The sequence below is a fragment of the Pelecanus crispus genome, chromosome 1 (assembly GCF_030463565.1).
Source record: "Pelecanus crispus isolate bPelCri1 chromosome 1, bPelCri1.pri, whole genome shotgun sequence".
NCBI lineage: Eukaryota > Metazoa > Chordata > Aves > Pelecaniformes > Pelecanidae > Pelecanus > Pelecanus crispus.
The window spans coordinates 13,851,669-13,870,545 of NC_134643.1; the positions used below are offsets into that span (position 1 = coordinate 13,851,669).

General features: G+C 37.1%; 1 protein-coding gene across 2 annotated transcripts in view; it reads left to right on the forward strand.

The window, feature by feature from the left end:
* Window positions 1-18,877, forward strand: part of MAGI2 (membrane associated guanylate kinase, WW and PDZ domain containing 2) — a 772,173-nt gene that overhangs the window by 644,641 nt on the left and 108,655 nt on the right. For both annotated transcript variants that reach the window (XM_075708348.1, XM_075708359.1), the window contains one exon: window positions 9,058-9,693. In XM_075708348.1, the coding sequence (XP_075564463.1) occupies window positions 9,058-9,693 (636 nt within the window). The remainder of the gene's footprint in view (window positions 1-9,057; window positions 9,694-18,877) is intronic.

Consider the following 18,877-nt stretch of genomic DNA (forward strand, 5'->3'; position numbering starts at 1 on the left):
GCTGACATTGGAAATCCAGTTGACTGCTTTCAAGATGCAGCAAGATTTGAGGATTTATATATATGTACAAATATGAACAGGCATATAGATATTCTGAATTTCTAGAGCAAGACAGTAGATGCTCTAATAACTAGGATGATGCAGTGAATGAGCAGACAGTTCTTTACAACTGGCAGGATTAAGGACACAAGATGTTCAGCCAGAATCAGATTCTTCAGCATAAAGTTTGGGAGTGAATTAATAGTGTTAATAGCAGCGTCTGGGATAACAGGAATTGTAAACATTTCTCATGGGAAGCATTTGAATGCATATTATTATAATAGATTGAACTTGCTAAACAATACATCACAACAACACCTTCAGATTTGGTGCCTGGCATTTGGCTCCACATCTATGTTTTGGCTCTGAAATAAGCACGCTGATTTTCAGAGGTGCTGAGTGCTGGCAGCTCCCATTGATCTTGGTCAGCAGAACAAGGACCTGAGCAACGAATACACAAAAAATCCACAAATCAAAACTTCTAGTCTTAGCTTTAAATTAATTTAATGACCTGACTGATAGTGAAATCAGATTTGCACTAGTCTCAGAGAGTCAACTGCTGAAGTTAGGCACCTGGATGAGCACTCTTTGTGAGTGTAGCAAGAAAGACAGAGTATTGATCAAACAATGATGAAAATCATGGTCTTAGTAAATAGATAACAGAGTTATAAAACTGGCCCAGTTCTGGCAGTAATGCCCACTTCAGTTACAGGGAATGTCCTCAGAAACCATAATATCTCTAAAATCAAAACGAACTTTCAATTTGTACCTCTATAGATTTAAAATGGAGACTAGTCCTACTCATCTGTCTTTGCACCTGTTTTTTAAGTGTCCAACTAACTGCTGTTACTTTCACTAAGTGCTAATTCAGTATGTGCCTAGTTGTTTCTTGTCCTTATGGTGCTAGCATTACTCAAAAAAGAAAAAAAGCTCTATTAACCATTTCAGTTCACAAGTAAAACATGACTGCCTATTACTAAAAATTCCCAGTTACTTCTATATTTCAACATATAAAGACATTTGTCTTTGTGCTGCAGCCTCTTTGTAAGTGCTCCATCTAGTTCCTCACCTCATTCATCTCCCTCTTTCCTTCCCAGCAGTTTATGTCAAGAACAAGCGGTTGCAATGGTGTGCAGTCGACAATGCTGCTGCAAATGTCTTCCACCGGGGACAGGTGGCACATTGCCAGGCTTCCCAGGCAGGGACAGGGGCTGCTTGGTATTTACATCATGCTCTGCCATACCCTTATGCCTTTAGGCTGCTGGGAGGCTGGCTGGGCTACTTTCCTCCTCCTGGGAGTCATTGTCTAGATAAATGAGATGCTCTGCGTACAGAAATAAAATGTTGTGCGTACAAAAGCAAATGTGTTGTAAATTTTGACCTCCTTTTTCTAAAGAAAAAAAAAGGGTTTCATTTCTACATAAGCCTCTGCACACAGTGACACCTTTCAAAGTGATCCCAAATAGCTATGCAAACATGGCATACATTTTTTGTCTTGGTTTTCAGATCCACTGATGTTTTGTCACGCAGTACATCCACACCAGGCATTTCAGGATGCGCAAGTGGTTCCTGCATGCAAAATGTAGACAGAACAGGCTTACATAATTTGTAAATAAAAGGCTGCCTTGAAAATTGGACCTTTTTCTTTTTATGCAATCTTTCCTCCAAATTACTTATCGTCTTTTAAATAATTGCTTTTTTGTAAAGTGGCAGTTTTAACATCCATGCTGTGCTTTCAGATGCTCGAAGAGTGAAAAACTAGCTAGGAAGAGAATTTGCCTGCTCTTTAGCACTTTATAAGCAGCATTCACTTAAGTATTCTTTTGCTATTGCTTTACTTACATTTTTAATCTGCATTATTTCATGTTTACTGGATCAGCAAATAATCAAGGTCTTTAGATTTTTTTGGAATGTATTTTATTCCTCTCCCAAAAAAAGTTAAATGCCTCTATTTAAATAGCTTTTACCACTATATGCAAAATACAAATAAAATGTAAATAGTTTCTTCTACTAATCCACATCTGCCTGGGTGTAATTACATGATACATGCTGGTTAAGCACAAAAATTTTGAATAGACAGCTTTTTAATTAGGCATGTGCATTGGGTCACAGTAGAATTAAAATGGGTTCTAAAAAATTGATTGTATAAAAATGGCACCTGCTTACTCAACAGATCTGATTCTTGGGTAAAGTTGCAGACACATGTTTGTGCCACATCTTTCTGTTGGCCCTTGTAGAGGAAGCCAAGTTCAGAGCCAGTGTGCTCAGTCCTTCCAATGATGGGGACAGATTTTAGCCTGAGTTAACCATGTCTGCAATGATGCTTTGTAGAATTACTGACTTTCAAATGTGACAAACAGCTGATTTATATCTGTTGCTCAGGTTTCATTAAGAGGAAAATTTAGCCCTATCAAATGCAAGTTTGAGTACCTGAATGCCTAGAAATACATTTTGATTTCACTTTTTGTCAGATTTAGCAAATAACGATTTTTGTTACCCTGATTTTTTTCCCCTGAACCTCAGTTCCCAGAGTCCAGTGAGTGAAAGAAGGATCTGTGGATAGTGGTTACCTATCAGCTTTGCAGTGTTTGTCAGCACATGGGTAAAACTTTCTGTATGAGGTAAAGACTGGGAAATGGTTCTTCCATGCCAGTATGAACAGAGATATTTTAATGGGCTGTTCAGTGTTCTCACACACCAGCAAGTGGTCCTGAAATTATTGCTGAGTACAGAGGCAGCTGAGCATTATGTCTCCCAGCAGCTCTTTTCATTTCTCTATGGCTGCCGCAGTACTATCTATCAGATAAAGTTGTTATAAAGCTAATAATAAAGTGGTCAATTTTAAATTTAGCTCTTCCAGTCAGTGGCTGTGATTATTATCTGTATGTAGTTCTCCCCAGGTTAGATTCTTGATAGGTTTTGGCCGTTAATTTAATGTTCCTTTTTAAAAGAAATAAGTTAGAATTTTCTTGGCAGGTTTTTTAAGTATTTCAGTATTAATAGGCAATAGTCATCTTACACTGCAATCTCCTTTAAGAAGTTATTATAATTCAGTAATTTTTATTTTAAAAATAAGGGTAATTATGCAATGAGTATTAAGAAAAAGTAGGGCCAAATTTTTCAAAAAAAGATAAATTGGTCTACCATGAACTGCAGGATCCTAGGTTTTATCTTTTGTCTACAAAATTATGCCAGGCAGATGTTAGAAGCTAGAGCCAAACTGGTTTTACAAGGTTCTGTGGCAGGTCAGAGTACAAGAAAATAGAGAATTTCTGTTTATGCAGAACTTTTTGAAATCTCTTACATCCAAAGAAATGCCTCTACCCATTCATAACAAAAATTACTTTTTCACACAGTGGATTGACATTGAGATCCAAAGTTTCAGAATATAATTTGGCAGCTAGTGTTTAACTAAATGATCCCTCATGCACTAGTTGTCTGTACTGCTACTAGTAAGTGTATGTGCACATGTAAAAATGGCTCATTTCCAGCAAATCTTCACCTCTTTCATGACCATCAATCACGTGCCATTGTTATTAAAATTACCCCCATGTTTCATATGTCACTACTGGAAACATGCTAACACCTCTGAGTTTATTAGTAATAGGCTACAGTGCCACCAATCTTGCAGCACTTTGCAGAAAAAGAAGACAAGGTTACTGCTGAGAAGTGACAGAAATAGTTGGTAATTACAGTAGATAGTGTGGGTGGGCAGGTGAAGGGAAAGCTTCAACAATAAAGAAATCACATATTGCTAGTTCTGAAGCTCATGCAATGTGTGCATATGCAGAATTTAGAGTATATGGTTGAGAAACGCAAGTGGGAATAAGTAATGCTGGAGAAGTTAGTCGGATTTACCTGGGCTATAAATGCAGCAAAAAAAAATGCAGCCTGAGTCTTGCAGAGCTGGTGCTTCCTGTGCTGGCTTGCCAAACCATGGGCTGGTTTAACTCCATTGCTATTGGCTTGTGCTGGCTGCAGGGGGTTAGCAGAGCTGTCTCTGCCCCCCACCAAATCACAGCGTTCTGACATATTTTAAGCCCATGAACACAGATACTGAGAGCTTGATCCAAAACCCATCAGAAACAATGGAGACTTTTCTACTAAACTTTGAATGTGATTGTAAATTAACAATAAAGATCTAATCTGCATTTTTTCTTCTGTGTTCAGACTTCAAAGTTTAAAGAATTCTAAATAATAAGAAGGGCAGTCCAGTAGGCAATTCAGTTCACTGAGGTACCATAAAAAATTCCAGCCAGGAAACTGAGTGCACAAAAACCAATAATAAGAAGAAATTATCAAAGTGTTTGTATACAAATGGTGGGAACATGGGTAAGAAAATGGAGGAATTTTACCTACTAGTGCAAGAGGTGTATACAGACATTCTGGGGGTAATAAAAACGTAGCAGAAACAATAACTGGAGTCACTGAATAATATAGGCTCTTCAGAAAGGAGGCAAATAGAGCTGGTAGCATTAAATGAAACATTAGGATAATTTGTAATGAAATGAGTTATGTCAATAAAACAGATGCTGTTTTGATCAAGCACTTCAAGCATGAAAAAAGTATTTTTGCAGAATTAATGCTTGCAGAAAATCCCCAGGGTGTCAGATTTAACTCTGCAACATTATTGTAGAGAGGAATGTAAGTAAGAATCTGTCATTAGAGGTTGATGAAGCTCACAAATTTCTTCACCAGTCACTAAACCAACAAAAGATAATGATAGTTTAGATCTGGGTTTTGCTTTGAAATATGTAGATAACAAAATGTAACCTTTAACCAAGCATTCAGGCATTGAGTCCATTAACATTACATGACAAAATAAGTAATGATCAGCAACCTTTAATAAGCAAAACAAGCTAGTTAAAGAAGTGAAATATTCCAGGGCTTCATGGATATTGTGTGAAGAAAACATTAAATTTCATCAAGTGTAACATACTGTGTTATATCTGACAACAGGGGACTAGCTTCAGCCATCCAGGAAGTCCCCTCCAGACCTATGTTCCTAAATTTGTCAGTTAAATGCAGGAGCCTTAAGTAAAGCAGAGGTAATTGTAAGACAGTTTGACAAATTTGGTCGCTGTCAGTATTCTCTAACATTCTTTGACTCAATGCTGAATTTAGACATTGGCTGCTGGACAGCAGAACCTGTTCTTGTGACAGTGTAGATGTTTGAGATGTAGGACAGGATATTTATTGTCTACTCTACCGGGTATCTATCAGACCTGCCACTTCATCTAAAGAGTCTCATTCAGTTGCCTTCTCCATAGACCAGCCTTCCTGGTATCCCTCATCCTTGAACACTCTCAAGTAAGACAGGGTTGGTAGGGCATGTATAGAGTTTGTACAGGCTAGTGAGGAAGATGAAATTGGAGAGAGCACCTGATAATGAAGATGTCGAAGTACAGAGATGTTCAGCCTGGAGAAGAGAAGTTTCAAGGGGATATTACCAATGTATGTAAGTACCTGAAGGGAAGGTGCAAAGAAGATGGAGCCAGGCTCTTTCCAGTGGTGCCAGTGATAGGACCAGAGTCAATGGGTACAAAGTAAAACACAGGAGCTGCCATCTGAACATCAGAAAACACTTTCTCACTGTGAAGGTGACCAAGCACTGGAACAGGTTGTCCAGAGAGGTTGTAGAGTCTCCCTCCTTGGAGATATTCAAAAGCCACCTGGACATGGCCCTGGGCAACTGGTTTTAGGTGACCCTGCTTGAACTGGGGAGTTGGACAAGATGACCTCTAGAGGCGCCTGCCAACCTCAGTCATTCTGTGATTCTGCAAGCAAGCTCCAGTCATTTTAGTAGGTTTAATTCTAAAAGCCAAGCAAAGTTTGATGCTTAATATAAATGTTCTGCATAACTTCAAAGATACCCACTCACTGTGAAACTGTGATTTGTGGAGGCAGACTATGGCTTGCTCAGAAAATCAGGCAGGAATTATAAAGGGGATTGCTATTATGCTTGTCCATATGCACCCATTATTATTAGAAGCAGCAGGAGAGAACAGGCAGAAAAGATACTACAGGAACCTTTCAGGGAGTTTCCCTAAAGTAGAAAGGTTTTGAACTTTGCATTAACATGGCACTGGCTCTGTAATGCTCCTAACTTATCTCTCTCTTCCTACCAAATGCTGGGTACTTCTCTCTGTGTCAGCAATGAGGAACTCAGCCTGGGAAATGAGTTAGATTTGGAGAAACTCCTACAGTCCAGAGATTTATTTGAAGGATTTCTGAAATTAACCCCTGTTATTCCTCCTTTGTGTCTCATGATCTGAAACTCTTTGTTTCTTTCCAGTTGAACACCACTATAGCTATTTCTTTGACTTGAACTTAGTAACTCATGTTTTCTTCCCCATCACTCTTAACCTTCAGCCATATGTTCTCCATACGCCAGTACAGCATTATGGGTCCCAAACGGTTCAACTGTGAGTGAGTTACAATTTCAGAGTGTGCCTAGACATTCTATTCATTTTATACCTCAGAAACCACAAAGACCTTTAAAAATGTTGATTCAGGAAATGTTAAAGAATTTTCTGCTGTCTTGTGAGGGATAATGCAGGGTCTTTACTTAAAGAAGGAGTTCTTACCCAAGAACTTCTAATGCTCAGTTTTGCCTGTTTAGTGACTGGGGAAAGGGGCTACTTGGCCTATATATTTCCTGACTGCACTCCTCATGCACAAGCTAATTTCTTTTCACTGGAGACCTATGTAATATCAACTAGTTTATCTGATTTTCTGATTTATGAAAAACATATTGTTTTAATGATATTGTTTTATATCATAGCTAATCCTGTACAAATGCATAAAGTGAAGGGGTGAAAACAGGCAATGACTTACTTGCCCAACACAATAAATGCATTATTCCTTTTGCACCCTGCTTAAGTATTGCAAGAGAGGATGAACAAACAGATTGGTCTCCTCCCACCACATATCTGCATTGCCAGCACTCAGGGAAATAAAGAGTGCATGGATTAAAAAGTTGCAAGGGTACTATTAAGGCATAAGCTACTGAAACAGGAGCATGCACTGAAGAGGTCTCTGTTCAACAGCATCCATCCTATTATGAGCAATGTCAGCCTCACTGCTGATGAGGAAGCCAGGGATGAGAATGCAGGTAAGCTCTTTCTATACCAGGGCATGAGCTAATCACAATGAATTGCAGCCATTGCCACAATAATTTAGTACAGTACATTCCTTCTCTCTTTTAAATCTTGACTTTTGAAAACTCTTTTACTCTTAGCTGCTTGAGACAGAAGCATTGGAGTTCTTTCAGCACTGCCTATGAAGTGACCTTACTGCTTTTGCTTATAGTTTGAAATCTAGTTATGATGCACATTTAAGACAGTATTTGCAGCTCCTAAGGTTTCTGTGAATCATATTCACAAACATTTAAACAAACTCTCTTAGTATTTTTTCCCTAGACACCCTCTGAAGAAATCTTTCTCTGAATCACAATTTGTGCATTCACAATTAATTCCTGTCAGGCTGTTAGACAGGCTGATAATGTGGGAATTGACCATTTCATTTTCACACAGAAACAGCCTTTGCCTTTCGTTGTCACATAGAAACAGCCCTTGCACTGGCATCTTGATGATGCTCTTTTTTCCTCAGTTTGCTTGATTAGATCTTTTGATTGAAGTGCTTGAAAGACATAATTTCATAAATACACTTGAAGCAATTCCACACAGACCACCTCATCCTCCCTAAATTATTCTCATTTTATTGCTGAATTTTCAAATATCATTAAAAACATTACATTATGATAGGTCAATTATTGAACTGTGTACCCTGCAGACACCTCACAGTGTTGTCTGTAAAAATGATTTCTTGTTCCTAATTAGTGGTAGGATAATAAGACAATCTTCACTTGGAAAATTAATTTAACTTGTGGAGTTCTCTAACCAAACATCCTTCTCCTTTGTTATAAAGATGCAACCTGTTTTATTAAAGTGGAAACTGACTGTGGGTCATCAAACTATTTTGAATATCCTTTGTACCGATTGCACATTTTTATTTTAATATGCACCTTAACAGTACCATAAAAAATTATTTGTGGCTATAAATATATAGATCCATTTTAATAACAAGAAGGAACTTGAACTTATTTCTGAACTTTTCAGTAACAGAAGCTGCTTGATGCATGAGCAATATGGAGACCCATAAATAGCCTGTTGACATAAAGTATTCTGCTTTCATATATGCTCTGACTGGTAGCTCTGTACTATACATGAGACAACATTTGGAGGTAAAGGTTGTATCTTTATTTTTATTTGAACAGCTTGTTTAGCTAGAAATATTAAACTGATTTTCAGATGTTTGTCTAAGTTTTTCTAATAAAAAGCTATTATACCTACAAAATTTGTCCTGTCATTGTCCTTGAACTATCATGGCTACAACAAAATGCCACTAAGCATCTCTATGATATGCAAGATAGTTTAGTTCATGCCTAGAACAGGAAATGACTGTACTAGTCCTGGATGTCTGATGGCAAGTAATGATATTTAATAGGAAACTGTCAATGTCATGATCAATGCAAAAAGTATTTCCTTATGCACATACATGCACAGTCTTGGATCCCTACTAATTGATTTTTAAGTCCACAAATGCTTACTGTTCCCTTTCTTTTTCCTTTTACTCTTCACCAAACAATGGTATTTCTTGACAACTAACCCTCCAAATAAACTTCAATTGTATCTTAGAAGAAAGTAATCTGTGGACTACACCAAAAGGAGTCAAAAAAATAGGGAACAAATGTTAAGAAAAGGTGTATGTCTGGATGCAGCTTAATTCTGCAGCTGTGAGCTTACACAGAAAAGAAATAGTACTGTCATTGTCTATTTGTATTACATTTGCTGGCAGGCAAACTTTACTTTTTTGTCTCCATTATTTGAGTCAGTATGTTGATCTAATTTATTTTATTTTTTAGTAGAGTTCCAGCTCATAAAAAAAAAATTTTGCACTGCATATACAGTAACTGAAATTGTCTCATGTTGTCACTATTTTTTCTTCTCTTTCTAGGTGATGTCATTGTCTATATTAATGAAGTTTGTGTCCTTGGACATACTCACGCAGATGTAGTCAAACTCTTCCAGTCTGTTCCTATTGGTCAGAGTGTCAACCTGGTGCTATGTCGTGGATACCCTTTGCCCTTTGATCCTGAAGATCCTGCCAACAGCATGGTGCCACCCCTTGCAGTAATGGAGAGGCCTCCGGTAGTGGTAAATGGAAGACATAACTATGAAACTTATTTGGAATACATTTCTAGGACTTCTCAGTCTGTTCCAGACGTAACAGATCGACCACCACACTCCTTGCACTCCATTCCAGCAGATAGTCAGCTTGATAGCACATTCCCACCACCTGCCCATGATGATAATGTATCAATGGCTTCTTCTGGGGCCACCCAAGCTGAACTCATGACCTTAACCATTGTGAAAGGGGCCCAGGGCTTTGGCTTCACTATAGCAGACAGTCCTACAGGACAGAGGGTGAAGCAAATTCTAGACATTCAGGGATGTCCTGGTTTGTGTGAAGGTGACCTCATTGTTGAGATCAACCAGCAGAATGTACAGAACCTGAGCCATGCAGAAGTAGTGGATATACTTAAAGAATGTCCTGTTGGAAGTGAAACTTCTTTGATTATCCATAGAGGAGGTAAGTTTGGAAAGTCTGTACAATTACAAAAATGTGTGTAAAAGGTTCTAAACCGTAAGACATACACGTACTCACTACATCCTTGTGTGCTAGACTGGAAATTAATTTCCATGTTGTGGGAGGTAACACCATTGGTTCTGGAAAAGTGTGTCTGCAATTAAGTATCCTAGGCAAAATCTAACAGTTTGTTGTACAATCCTTTTTGTGTTTTGAGTGTCAATGGTCCCAATTCTTATAAGGGTAAAACTAGAGCAGTTCCAGACCTTTCACCCCATAATAGTTTGTATGGTGTATTCAGCAAACTCATAGTCCCCAGGCAGTACTGCAAGCTTTAGATATAATTGTATATATTGATTCATTAAGGTAGATCAAAATCAGAGCAATCTATTAGCACTTTACAAGGTTACTGGTTTTGATAAACCATTTTGCCTCCTTTTCCTTCATTGAAAAAGTATTGTGCAACAGTTGATTTATTTGTTTCTTGACAAAAAATATCTGTACTATATTTTTCTCTGTTTTAAAAAAATAGCTTCTAGCAACTTAGTTTTTTCTGACCAGCCTGACACAGTAAGCTTGAAAGTACACCACTGGAAGGGGAAAGTCAAGATTAATCTGTAAGGAAGCAATAACCACAGAAGTCATCTTAATACTTTGACAGTGATAAGTAATTTCATAGCTTTTAATATTTTAGCCAAACAAATTTTCTTTGATGATTTGAGTTGAGCATCCATCACAATTTATTATTATCTGAAGTGAATAATGATTGAATTTCTTTAATTAAAGATCTTTGTTCCTCTAAAGGCATTCATATGTCACTGAATGTACATTACTTTGTGCTTCAAAAGAAAAAAAAAAAGGATTCTATAAAAAAAATAGTAATTACTTTCCTTCTGAAGAGTAGAGGTTGGGAGGCCAAGTTTTAGTGTTTGCATATGCCAAATGTTTGTCATTAGAAAACCAACAAATCCTTAGCAGAAGGAATATAGTAACATTTTATCAAATTGCAGAAATAATAAATGATTTAAATATCTGTAGATTCACATAGTCAATAAAGTAATTTTCATATCTATATTTAAAAGAATGATTTATAAGAGACAGAATCTGACATTTCTTTGGAATGAAACCAACTTAAGAATGATAAGTAAAGGCCAACTGATGTCACTATAGTATATGAACTTGGAGAAAGTTAATTGTTGCAGAGGTGCTGTATTAGTTGGTATTAAAGCTGGTTGTATTTAACATCCATTAAGAATCTGGAACAGTAGAGTAAGCAACATTTTTTTCTGAAGATGCTGACAAATTAGGGAGAATTGCATAGCAAAAATAGAGTATAAAGGGGATTAGAAGGGTTAATGTAACCCCAAAAGATGGGATTTTATTTTGAAAAATGCAAGCTAATCCCCTTCTAGAGGAAAACAATTCAGAACACCAATCTTCAGAGAGAAGTGGAGTGTGAAATCCAGCATGCTGAACAAGCCTGAGTAATAATAGACAGCAAAATAGATATTTCAGCAATCGGTGCAGGACAGTAGGAAAAAACCCTGAAACAGCAACATACTCAAGCCCATGAGGATAATTCCTCTCTCTCAAGAGAATTTCTTCTTAGAGCATCAATTCATGATCAAAACAAGTTGATCAACATGATAGTTTAACAAGTTCTGGTACATTAACTGAGCTGTGGTTATTTTCTACTCATCACTATGGCAGATAGGAGATACTGCACTGAGCTCAACCTTCAATAAAAGCAGTATAAATTTACACCATCTTGTCTTTGTCAGGCCAAACACTGAAGTACAGATAGTTACCCTAGCTCAGCTGACACAAAATACTAGGTCCAAATGCAGTAAAGTGTTCCTGAGTCTTAACCCTCGGTTGCTAGGGCAGGGGGTGGGTTGGTTGCTTTAGAGAATGCAAAGAGAAAGAGAGTGTGTTTTGTTCATGGTAAAGCAATGACTAAGGCTAAAGCAACTGTTTGGAGGTACTATAGAGTGATTAAACTTAATGGGATGATACAAAACAAATGAAAGTTTACTATCAGAAATTTCTGTACATCAGAAATAAGGAATATACCTTTATGCAAGGTTGTTAGACTCTGAAATTAAAGAAAAGGCTCATTTGTTTGAGTGATTCAAAAGAAGTGAAAAAATACAGTGTATGAGACAAACCTCCTCTACCTGAGAGATAGCTAAATCATAGCTTAACAGAAATATGAGAACTGTTTTAAGGTGAGAACCTGGTCTTTTTTCATGAATTTATAGGAAAAGGGAATCCATGTGACCAAATATATATCTATAGTGCAGGTAATTATATCTATGCTAGTCATAATGTCTCCTTTTATAGTCCCTAGGCAGAAATAGGCCTTTCTAGGGTGCAGTTCATGTCATTCTAGTGTAGATGTTTCAAATAAGTCAGGTGTACCCTAAAAGTATATATTCTGCTTGACTGAATATAAAGGGAATTGAGGATGATTGGTTCAGATGTACATATCTACCCCACATGCTATGAATAAGAAACAGATGATAAGATTTGGTCATGTGAGATAATGTGAATACAAAACAAATTTCTAGTCCTTAAAGAAACCTGCTATGATTCTAAAATATTTAGTCTGTGACACTAGTGAAGCAAGGCATACTTTCTCGTTACTCATGGATCCAATTTTTATTTTATTCTTTCTAATGTGTAATGACACTTGAATAATACCATCCTTTTCCATCATTACCTTGTGCATCCTGTCTTTAGCATCTCATTTTTAAGATTAAGACCAAAGTACTATTCCTGCCTGTGGAAGAGGAAGGCTGTGTTTTGCATATGGTTGTGTGTTGCCTTGTAATGTATTCTGTCTCTGATATGAATATGGCCTGACTGCATAGTTCACTGTGGCAAATCCATTTTTGTAATGACTTAATTTCTCTCTCTCATCCAGCAATCTTATCTATATTGTGGACAAGAAACAGATCGACATTAGCTGAGATATATTCTCACTATAGGAAAAATGCATCTTAGGAAAAAATGCGCTCTTATATGCATATAGTATGCTTGCTACACCATTTAAAAAAACATTGTCCCTCAAGCTTAGGAGGTCAACAGCCAGAGTATGCAGGGGAGGGAAAGTATGCATGAGTATGCATGTTTCAAAAAGATGGAGGGAATAGCAGTACTGAAATTGAAAGAGGCCACTAAAGAAAACTCCCTCAACCAACACCAAACAGAGACTTGTCATGGGGTACAATCCAGCTGGAGGAATTCCCACTGAATGTAGTGTACTCATTTTAAAACTTCTAAAGCAGACGTAGTAATTTACCTGCTTGTTAAAAAAAAAAAAAAAATCATGGAAATAATATCATTGTCTATCTAAGAAAACACTTAGCAGCACTTGTTTAGATGACAAGTATGATATTCTATGGCTAGACGTCTTACAATCTTCTTTGTGTTGATTAGTCAGGTTCTTTGCTAAACACAGATGCGCTGCTTAGTTCGGTATCTTTGCATCTGTTTTTGCTGACCAGCCATATAGTTTCTACTGATTACTATAAGCTGAGAAGGTTTCATACTGAAAAAACCCTAAAATTATAGGAAAAGATGGTGGAAAAGTGTTGCATAAAAAAGAGGAAAAAAATAATAGGAAAAAAGAAGTGAAGAAAAATATATGAAAGTGTTTGTTACCCAAACAGATTTACCCCTTTCCACCTCTGCTTCAGCATTCACACTTCATCCTCAGCTTCTGCAGCAGTCTGCATTGAGTATAGGCTACTGAAATAGTGTGGAAGAGCTCTCAAAAATCAGTCTTTCTGAATGTGGATAGAGCAGAAATTCTGCATTAGTCTGGAACTACTGAAAAACAGCACTATGTGGTTGAAGCAGTATGTACCAAATTTATGTAGAGCAATATATTCACTAATTAGGATATCAAAAATTGGTTTTGGCATGTTCTACTAAATGAGCTATCCAAGTACCTGACATATGCTGTCTCTTTTGGAAAGTACCTTTGAAATATAGGAACCTGTAGACAGCAGCCCAGCCCCAGAAGTGTTCCAGTCTAAAAAAGAACTGACACATTCAAATGTAGATGCATCAAGACTATGTCTGAAATACTGTCGTTAAGGAAATCTGAAGACAACCCAGGACTGATTCATGAAGCTATGGCAACTCCTAAACAAGTACTGTGAGTGAAACATTAAAACTAAATGCAAAAAGTGGGAGCCTGACAAAGATCCTACATCAAGCAGCTATTTTATAATGGTGGAATTCAAACAGGCTCTGAGAGACTGAGACTGTTAGTACGAAACAGAGCCAGAGAACTGACTTACTGTCCATACTGGGTAATTGTTAGCCCACTCTTGGCATGGGACTGGAATAAGCCAGCAGCCAGTTTCACCCTGACAGGATATGGGAGATAGCGTGGGCCACACACAATGTACCAACAGTCAAGAATTTCACTATATAGATGTAAACTGTGAGAATAAAAGGATGGCCAAGTATCTTTCTCAGATTTTGTATAAACCCCAGTAGAAGATTATAACTCCTTAAAACTGCTAACAGATACCAGTACATCACACGAAGCATCAGCAATTTTCAAAACTACCAGAAATTTCACAAAAAACATCTCTGCATATTCTAGTGAATAACCCTAGCCCCTCAAAATGACCAGACTTCAATGGAAGGAATACTGCATCCTCAGCACCTTTTCCATGGACTGATCTCAGATTTACCTCTCTACCACAGAGATGAAATTTTTTTTTGTCCAGGCTTTCAATTTATGTCTTTCAATTCCCCTGGTCAGGAAAGCTTGTACTTCTTTTTCTCCAGGTTGTCCACCCTCTTGGGAAAGCTGCACAAGATAAAGCTGCAGGCAGCACCATCACCCTGGTAACACTAGTCTGGCCCAGGCAGTTCTGATCTGATCACCTGGTTCAATGACCTCAGCCCACCACTGAGGTCTCTAGAGCTTTGACTCTGCTTCTGCAGTTCTTAATTTAAAATATTAATAGAATGCCTGGTGCACACTGGAGACCCTGTATCTCATGGATTGCTCATCCCCAATTCAGGACTTTCTAGTCAACAGTACTGAGGGTTTGAAGAACTGAAATTGTTAGGAGGATGGTGTAGGGTTTTGATTTGGGACTTATGGAGGTTTTCTATCATCCTACTGTCTCTACTCTTTTACACCCCTGAATCATTGGTGAATTTTTGCCTTCCAGTCGCTTCCTAAAGGATCCCAGTCTTGGTTTATTGCTTCTTATGGGTACTCTGAATTAACAGCAGTCTGTTCATGCTTACTTTGTTCATGAAGGTATGCTTCTTTCTGTTGTCTCTGGCAAAAGATATTGGGAGATACAAGGTCTGATAGTTCTCCTGCTTCCTGCCATACTTTCTCCTCTCCAGAAAGTTACTCCAACTGTACAACCCTTTTCTTCCATTTCTTGAGAGTATTCTAAAGTTGAGAGAAACTTAGATCCATTTGGCAACATCTGCTTTTTTAGCTCTGCTGTATTCTTAAATGACACATGTATGTCTTGTTTGCGAGTTTGAGATATTTGATCCCACAGAGGGAATGTGCATATGAACCTAGTAGTGAACAACTGACTCATTTGAAGTGAACCATGTGAACCATTGATACCTAGAAGTCAATGACATAAACTTCTTCTGTCCAAGATGCTGCTAAAACATCCTCTTTCAATTCTCTCTTTCCAATTTATCACACCATTTTGCCTTGCCATCCCTCTATGAAGTGTTCTGTTGTTCCTGGGTCTGTCTGCTTTAAAACTGATGGGAAAAAAAAGGTTCATAGCTGACCTTTTTCCTTTCCATCTCAAAATCACGAGCTTTTATATGACATCATAAATTCAACAGTTTCCTCAGCATGAGTTCTCTGTAAACATATCCTTCTCGTGCTGGCTTTTGAGTTGTTTCATTTTTTTTCCTCATTTTTGTTGCTGTTCTTAGCTAGTAATGACAGAAATATTTAACAATCAAAAATATTGTGAGTCATGCTGCATTGTCCACTTCATTGACTTTGCTGTTAGATGTCATGTTGCCCTTTTCCCCACACCCAGCCTTGGCCACTTGTCCCTTCCTAACTTCCCTACACATAAATCAATATTTTGTGCAAGATAGTTTCATAACAGCCTTGTGAGAGGGGCAGTTGTCTTTCCTATGTTAATTCCAGAAATAAAATCTTTGAAAGTTTTTTAGAAAATACTGTTACCATGCAAGAAATACTGCTGTTGTATTAACATAACTCATGGAAGCACTGCTTTCCACATTCATTTTTACAAGGCATGTCTCACCTTACAGACTATTATATTTTTGGCTGTGAGATATGTACTCTCCTATTAACCTTCAAATTATTTACATCCTTTTTGTCCTACACATTGAGACTGGTTTATGCTTTGGATTAACCTGAAATATTTTTTAAGCATCTTGTTGTAATCATCTGGTATAAATATTTTAATAAATATTTTACATGTTATAGCAGGTAAACTAAAGAATGTTACATATATAGCCTAGTTTATGAAGGGATTCAATCTAAATCTTGTTAATAAGAGAAATTATAACCTCTCAGTAGCACAGGGAATGACAAATTTGAACAGAGGGAGTCATGGCAGGAGAACAGTTATCCTAAAATTCACACTAATGAGATGTTCCTATCTTTTCTTGTATAGCTCTGATTAGCAGTGAAACAGTGTGCAATTGCTTCCATATTTCTGAATAAAAGAAAAAGAAATCATAGACTTCCTTAATGAATATGGATTCCTGAAAAAACAGACATCAATAATAGTTAGTAGCTATTACACTGTATTAATGGAAGTAGTATTAATTGCATTGCATTTCAAAGTGGTAGCGTTATGGTTTTGCTGCTTCTTTCTTATTAATGTTTGTGCACTGTGTGGTACATTTGTGGATAATTTTGCAAAGCATTAGATAAATCTTTTTTACATATGTTGCACAGAAGGTTTTTAATGACTATTAGCAAGCATTTTGTTTCAAAATTACTTTTATTATTGGTGAAACTGTTTTCTAATGTAGGCTTATATGGTCTGTATTAAATTTGAACAGTGCTTCTATTAAAATTATGGGGACACTTCTCCTAGGGATGTGTGTGCCCAACTCTTGTTGACATTAAGAGGAGTAAGTTTGCACACTGGAGAAATAGGTCCCTTTAGAAGACCTTTTAGCAAAAAAAAAAAAACAAGTGTGTAGGCATAGATTTGCTTCACTGCATGTCATAAAGAGGTAACGACCATTACTCCAACGGCTATTTTGCCATTAAATTCTTATGCCAAGATGAGGCTACATACAGTAAGCAGTCATTATCATTCTTACATCTACACAGAGACTTGCCATGCACCTAGGCTTTGTGCAGAGCTGCAGAAACTCTACCTTCAGGACAGGTAACTACTTCTCTCTGTTGAGGAGTGCAGGGCACATTTGTGTCTGGTAGCTGCAGCCCACGTCACTGCTAGAACCCAAGAGCTCTACTGGCAGCACTGCAGACTGATTTCAGTCTTCCTGATATTAATGAATTAATTAATACTAATTGAAGAACAGTTTGGTTGAGGAAGCAGACTTTTTGGCTTGCCTACACTGGAATCTGGCAAGGCCAGAGAAGTTTCTCCTCTGTTCTTGCAAGCAGTATTATCAGAAAACTAACCAGGTTATCTTGGACTGTATATCTCAGTGAAAAATGGCATCTTTTGAAGCCAAATACCTCCCAAGCATGGTACATGGGAGAACCTACTGCAATACTGGGGCATGAAGAACTTCATTTTTTTCCTAATTGCTAATAGTCTAGGCTCTGAGTGAATCTAGCCTTCCTCAGAGGACAACAGGGAGATCTCAACCTAAGGAGGGAGAACTAGAGAGCTGGACTCTAAAAAAGTACCATACAACATGTGCTTGTGTACTGAGGCATGTCTAAAGTTTAGTCTAAATGTGTTGAACAATGTTTCTGTTGGTTCAGTATAATGTAATGTCCTATTAAACAAGATTTGTTGGGTTTCCAAATCTGTTGTCAAAGTACATTGTGTAGATGTTGTGACATGGTGATTTGTAATATAGTGCAATATTTTATAGTAATAAAGTAAGCTAATACACTATGAAACAAGTGAGTACATTATCTATTGTGCTACAGACACGAGACACAGCACTGGGGAGATGGGAAGGTGTGATTTTCAGGCACTTCCTAAACCACTTACAAGAGCCACAAAACTCTCTTGGCTCCTATGGTTTGCCTATCCAGTAAAAGCACAGAAACTAAATTAGTCTTCTAGATGAGTTAGTTATCCCTGTACAATTCTTTAAGCAATTTTCTTTTACATTCTTAAAAAGGGAAGGAAGGCTTTAACAATGGCTACACTTGCCCTCTATGAGTAATGCTCAACTTTTTTTTTTTTTAATAAATCAAGAGTGTACATTTATTAAATACAACACTGCCTTTCTCAGGAAGCCTTTGGGTGACTCATAAGTCAAGCACAATCAAAACCACCACCAGATACATACACCTTTGCTGTGTCACCTTCAGATTACAGTATAAAAAAGGACATGGAATCCAAAGCTGTCAGGCATAAACTCTAAAAGTTCACTCCCAAGTGTGTCAAAACAGATTTCTAAAAGAAATAAATTGCTTTCCAAAGCCAGATTTGTCATAACTTGGAACAGTATTTCAGTATGTAAGAAGTATACTGTGCAGTTTTCCTGTTTGGTAAACAAGAAAAATCTTGACTTTTATTTATTTTGTACCTTTTATTACCATGAGCTAAAAGAAGGAAAGCTTTCTGTGCACATATTCCTAGGGTCACCTTATTTTTAGTGTATATTTAGTTAGGTGTAAATTGGATTTAATGGACTTTTTAGAGTATTTTTTCTCTAATGTAAGCTTTTTTTATTGCATTTCATGTGCTCTGGATAGACAACTTCTAAAGATCCTGTGATAATCAGAAAAAAACTCTATATGCGTGAATAAAAGCACAGACTTAAAACCTTTAAATGAGAAAATATTTTAATGATCTTTAAATTCATTTTATCAATTAATTTCCATTTCCACAATGAGTTGGTTTTTTCCCTGGCAGAAAATTTGCTAATATTTCAAAAGGATAAATGAAGATGATGATGATAGCAATAAGAAGATGATGATGATGATAGCAATAATAATAATACAGCTTTTCTTAAAGGATAAAAAAAATTC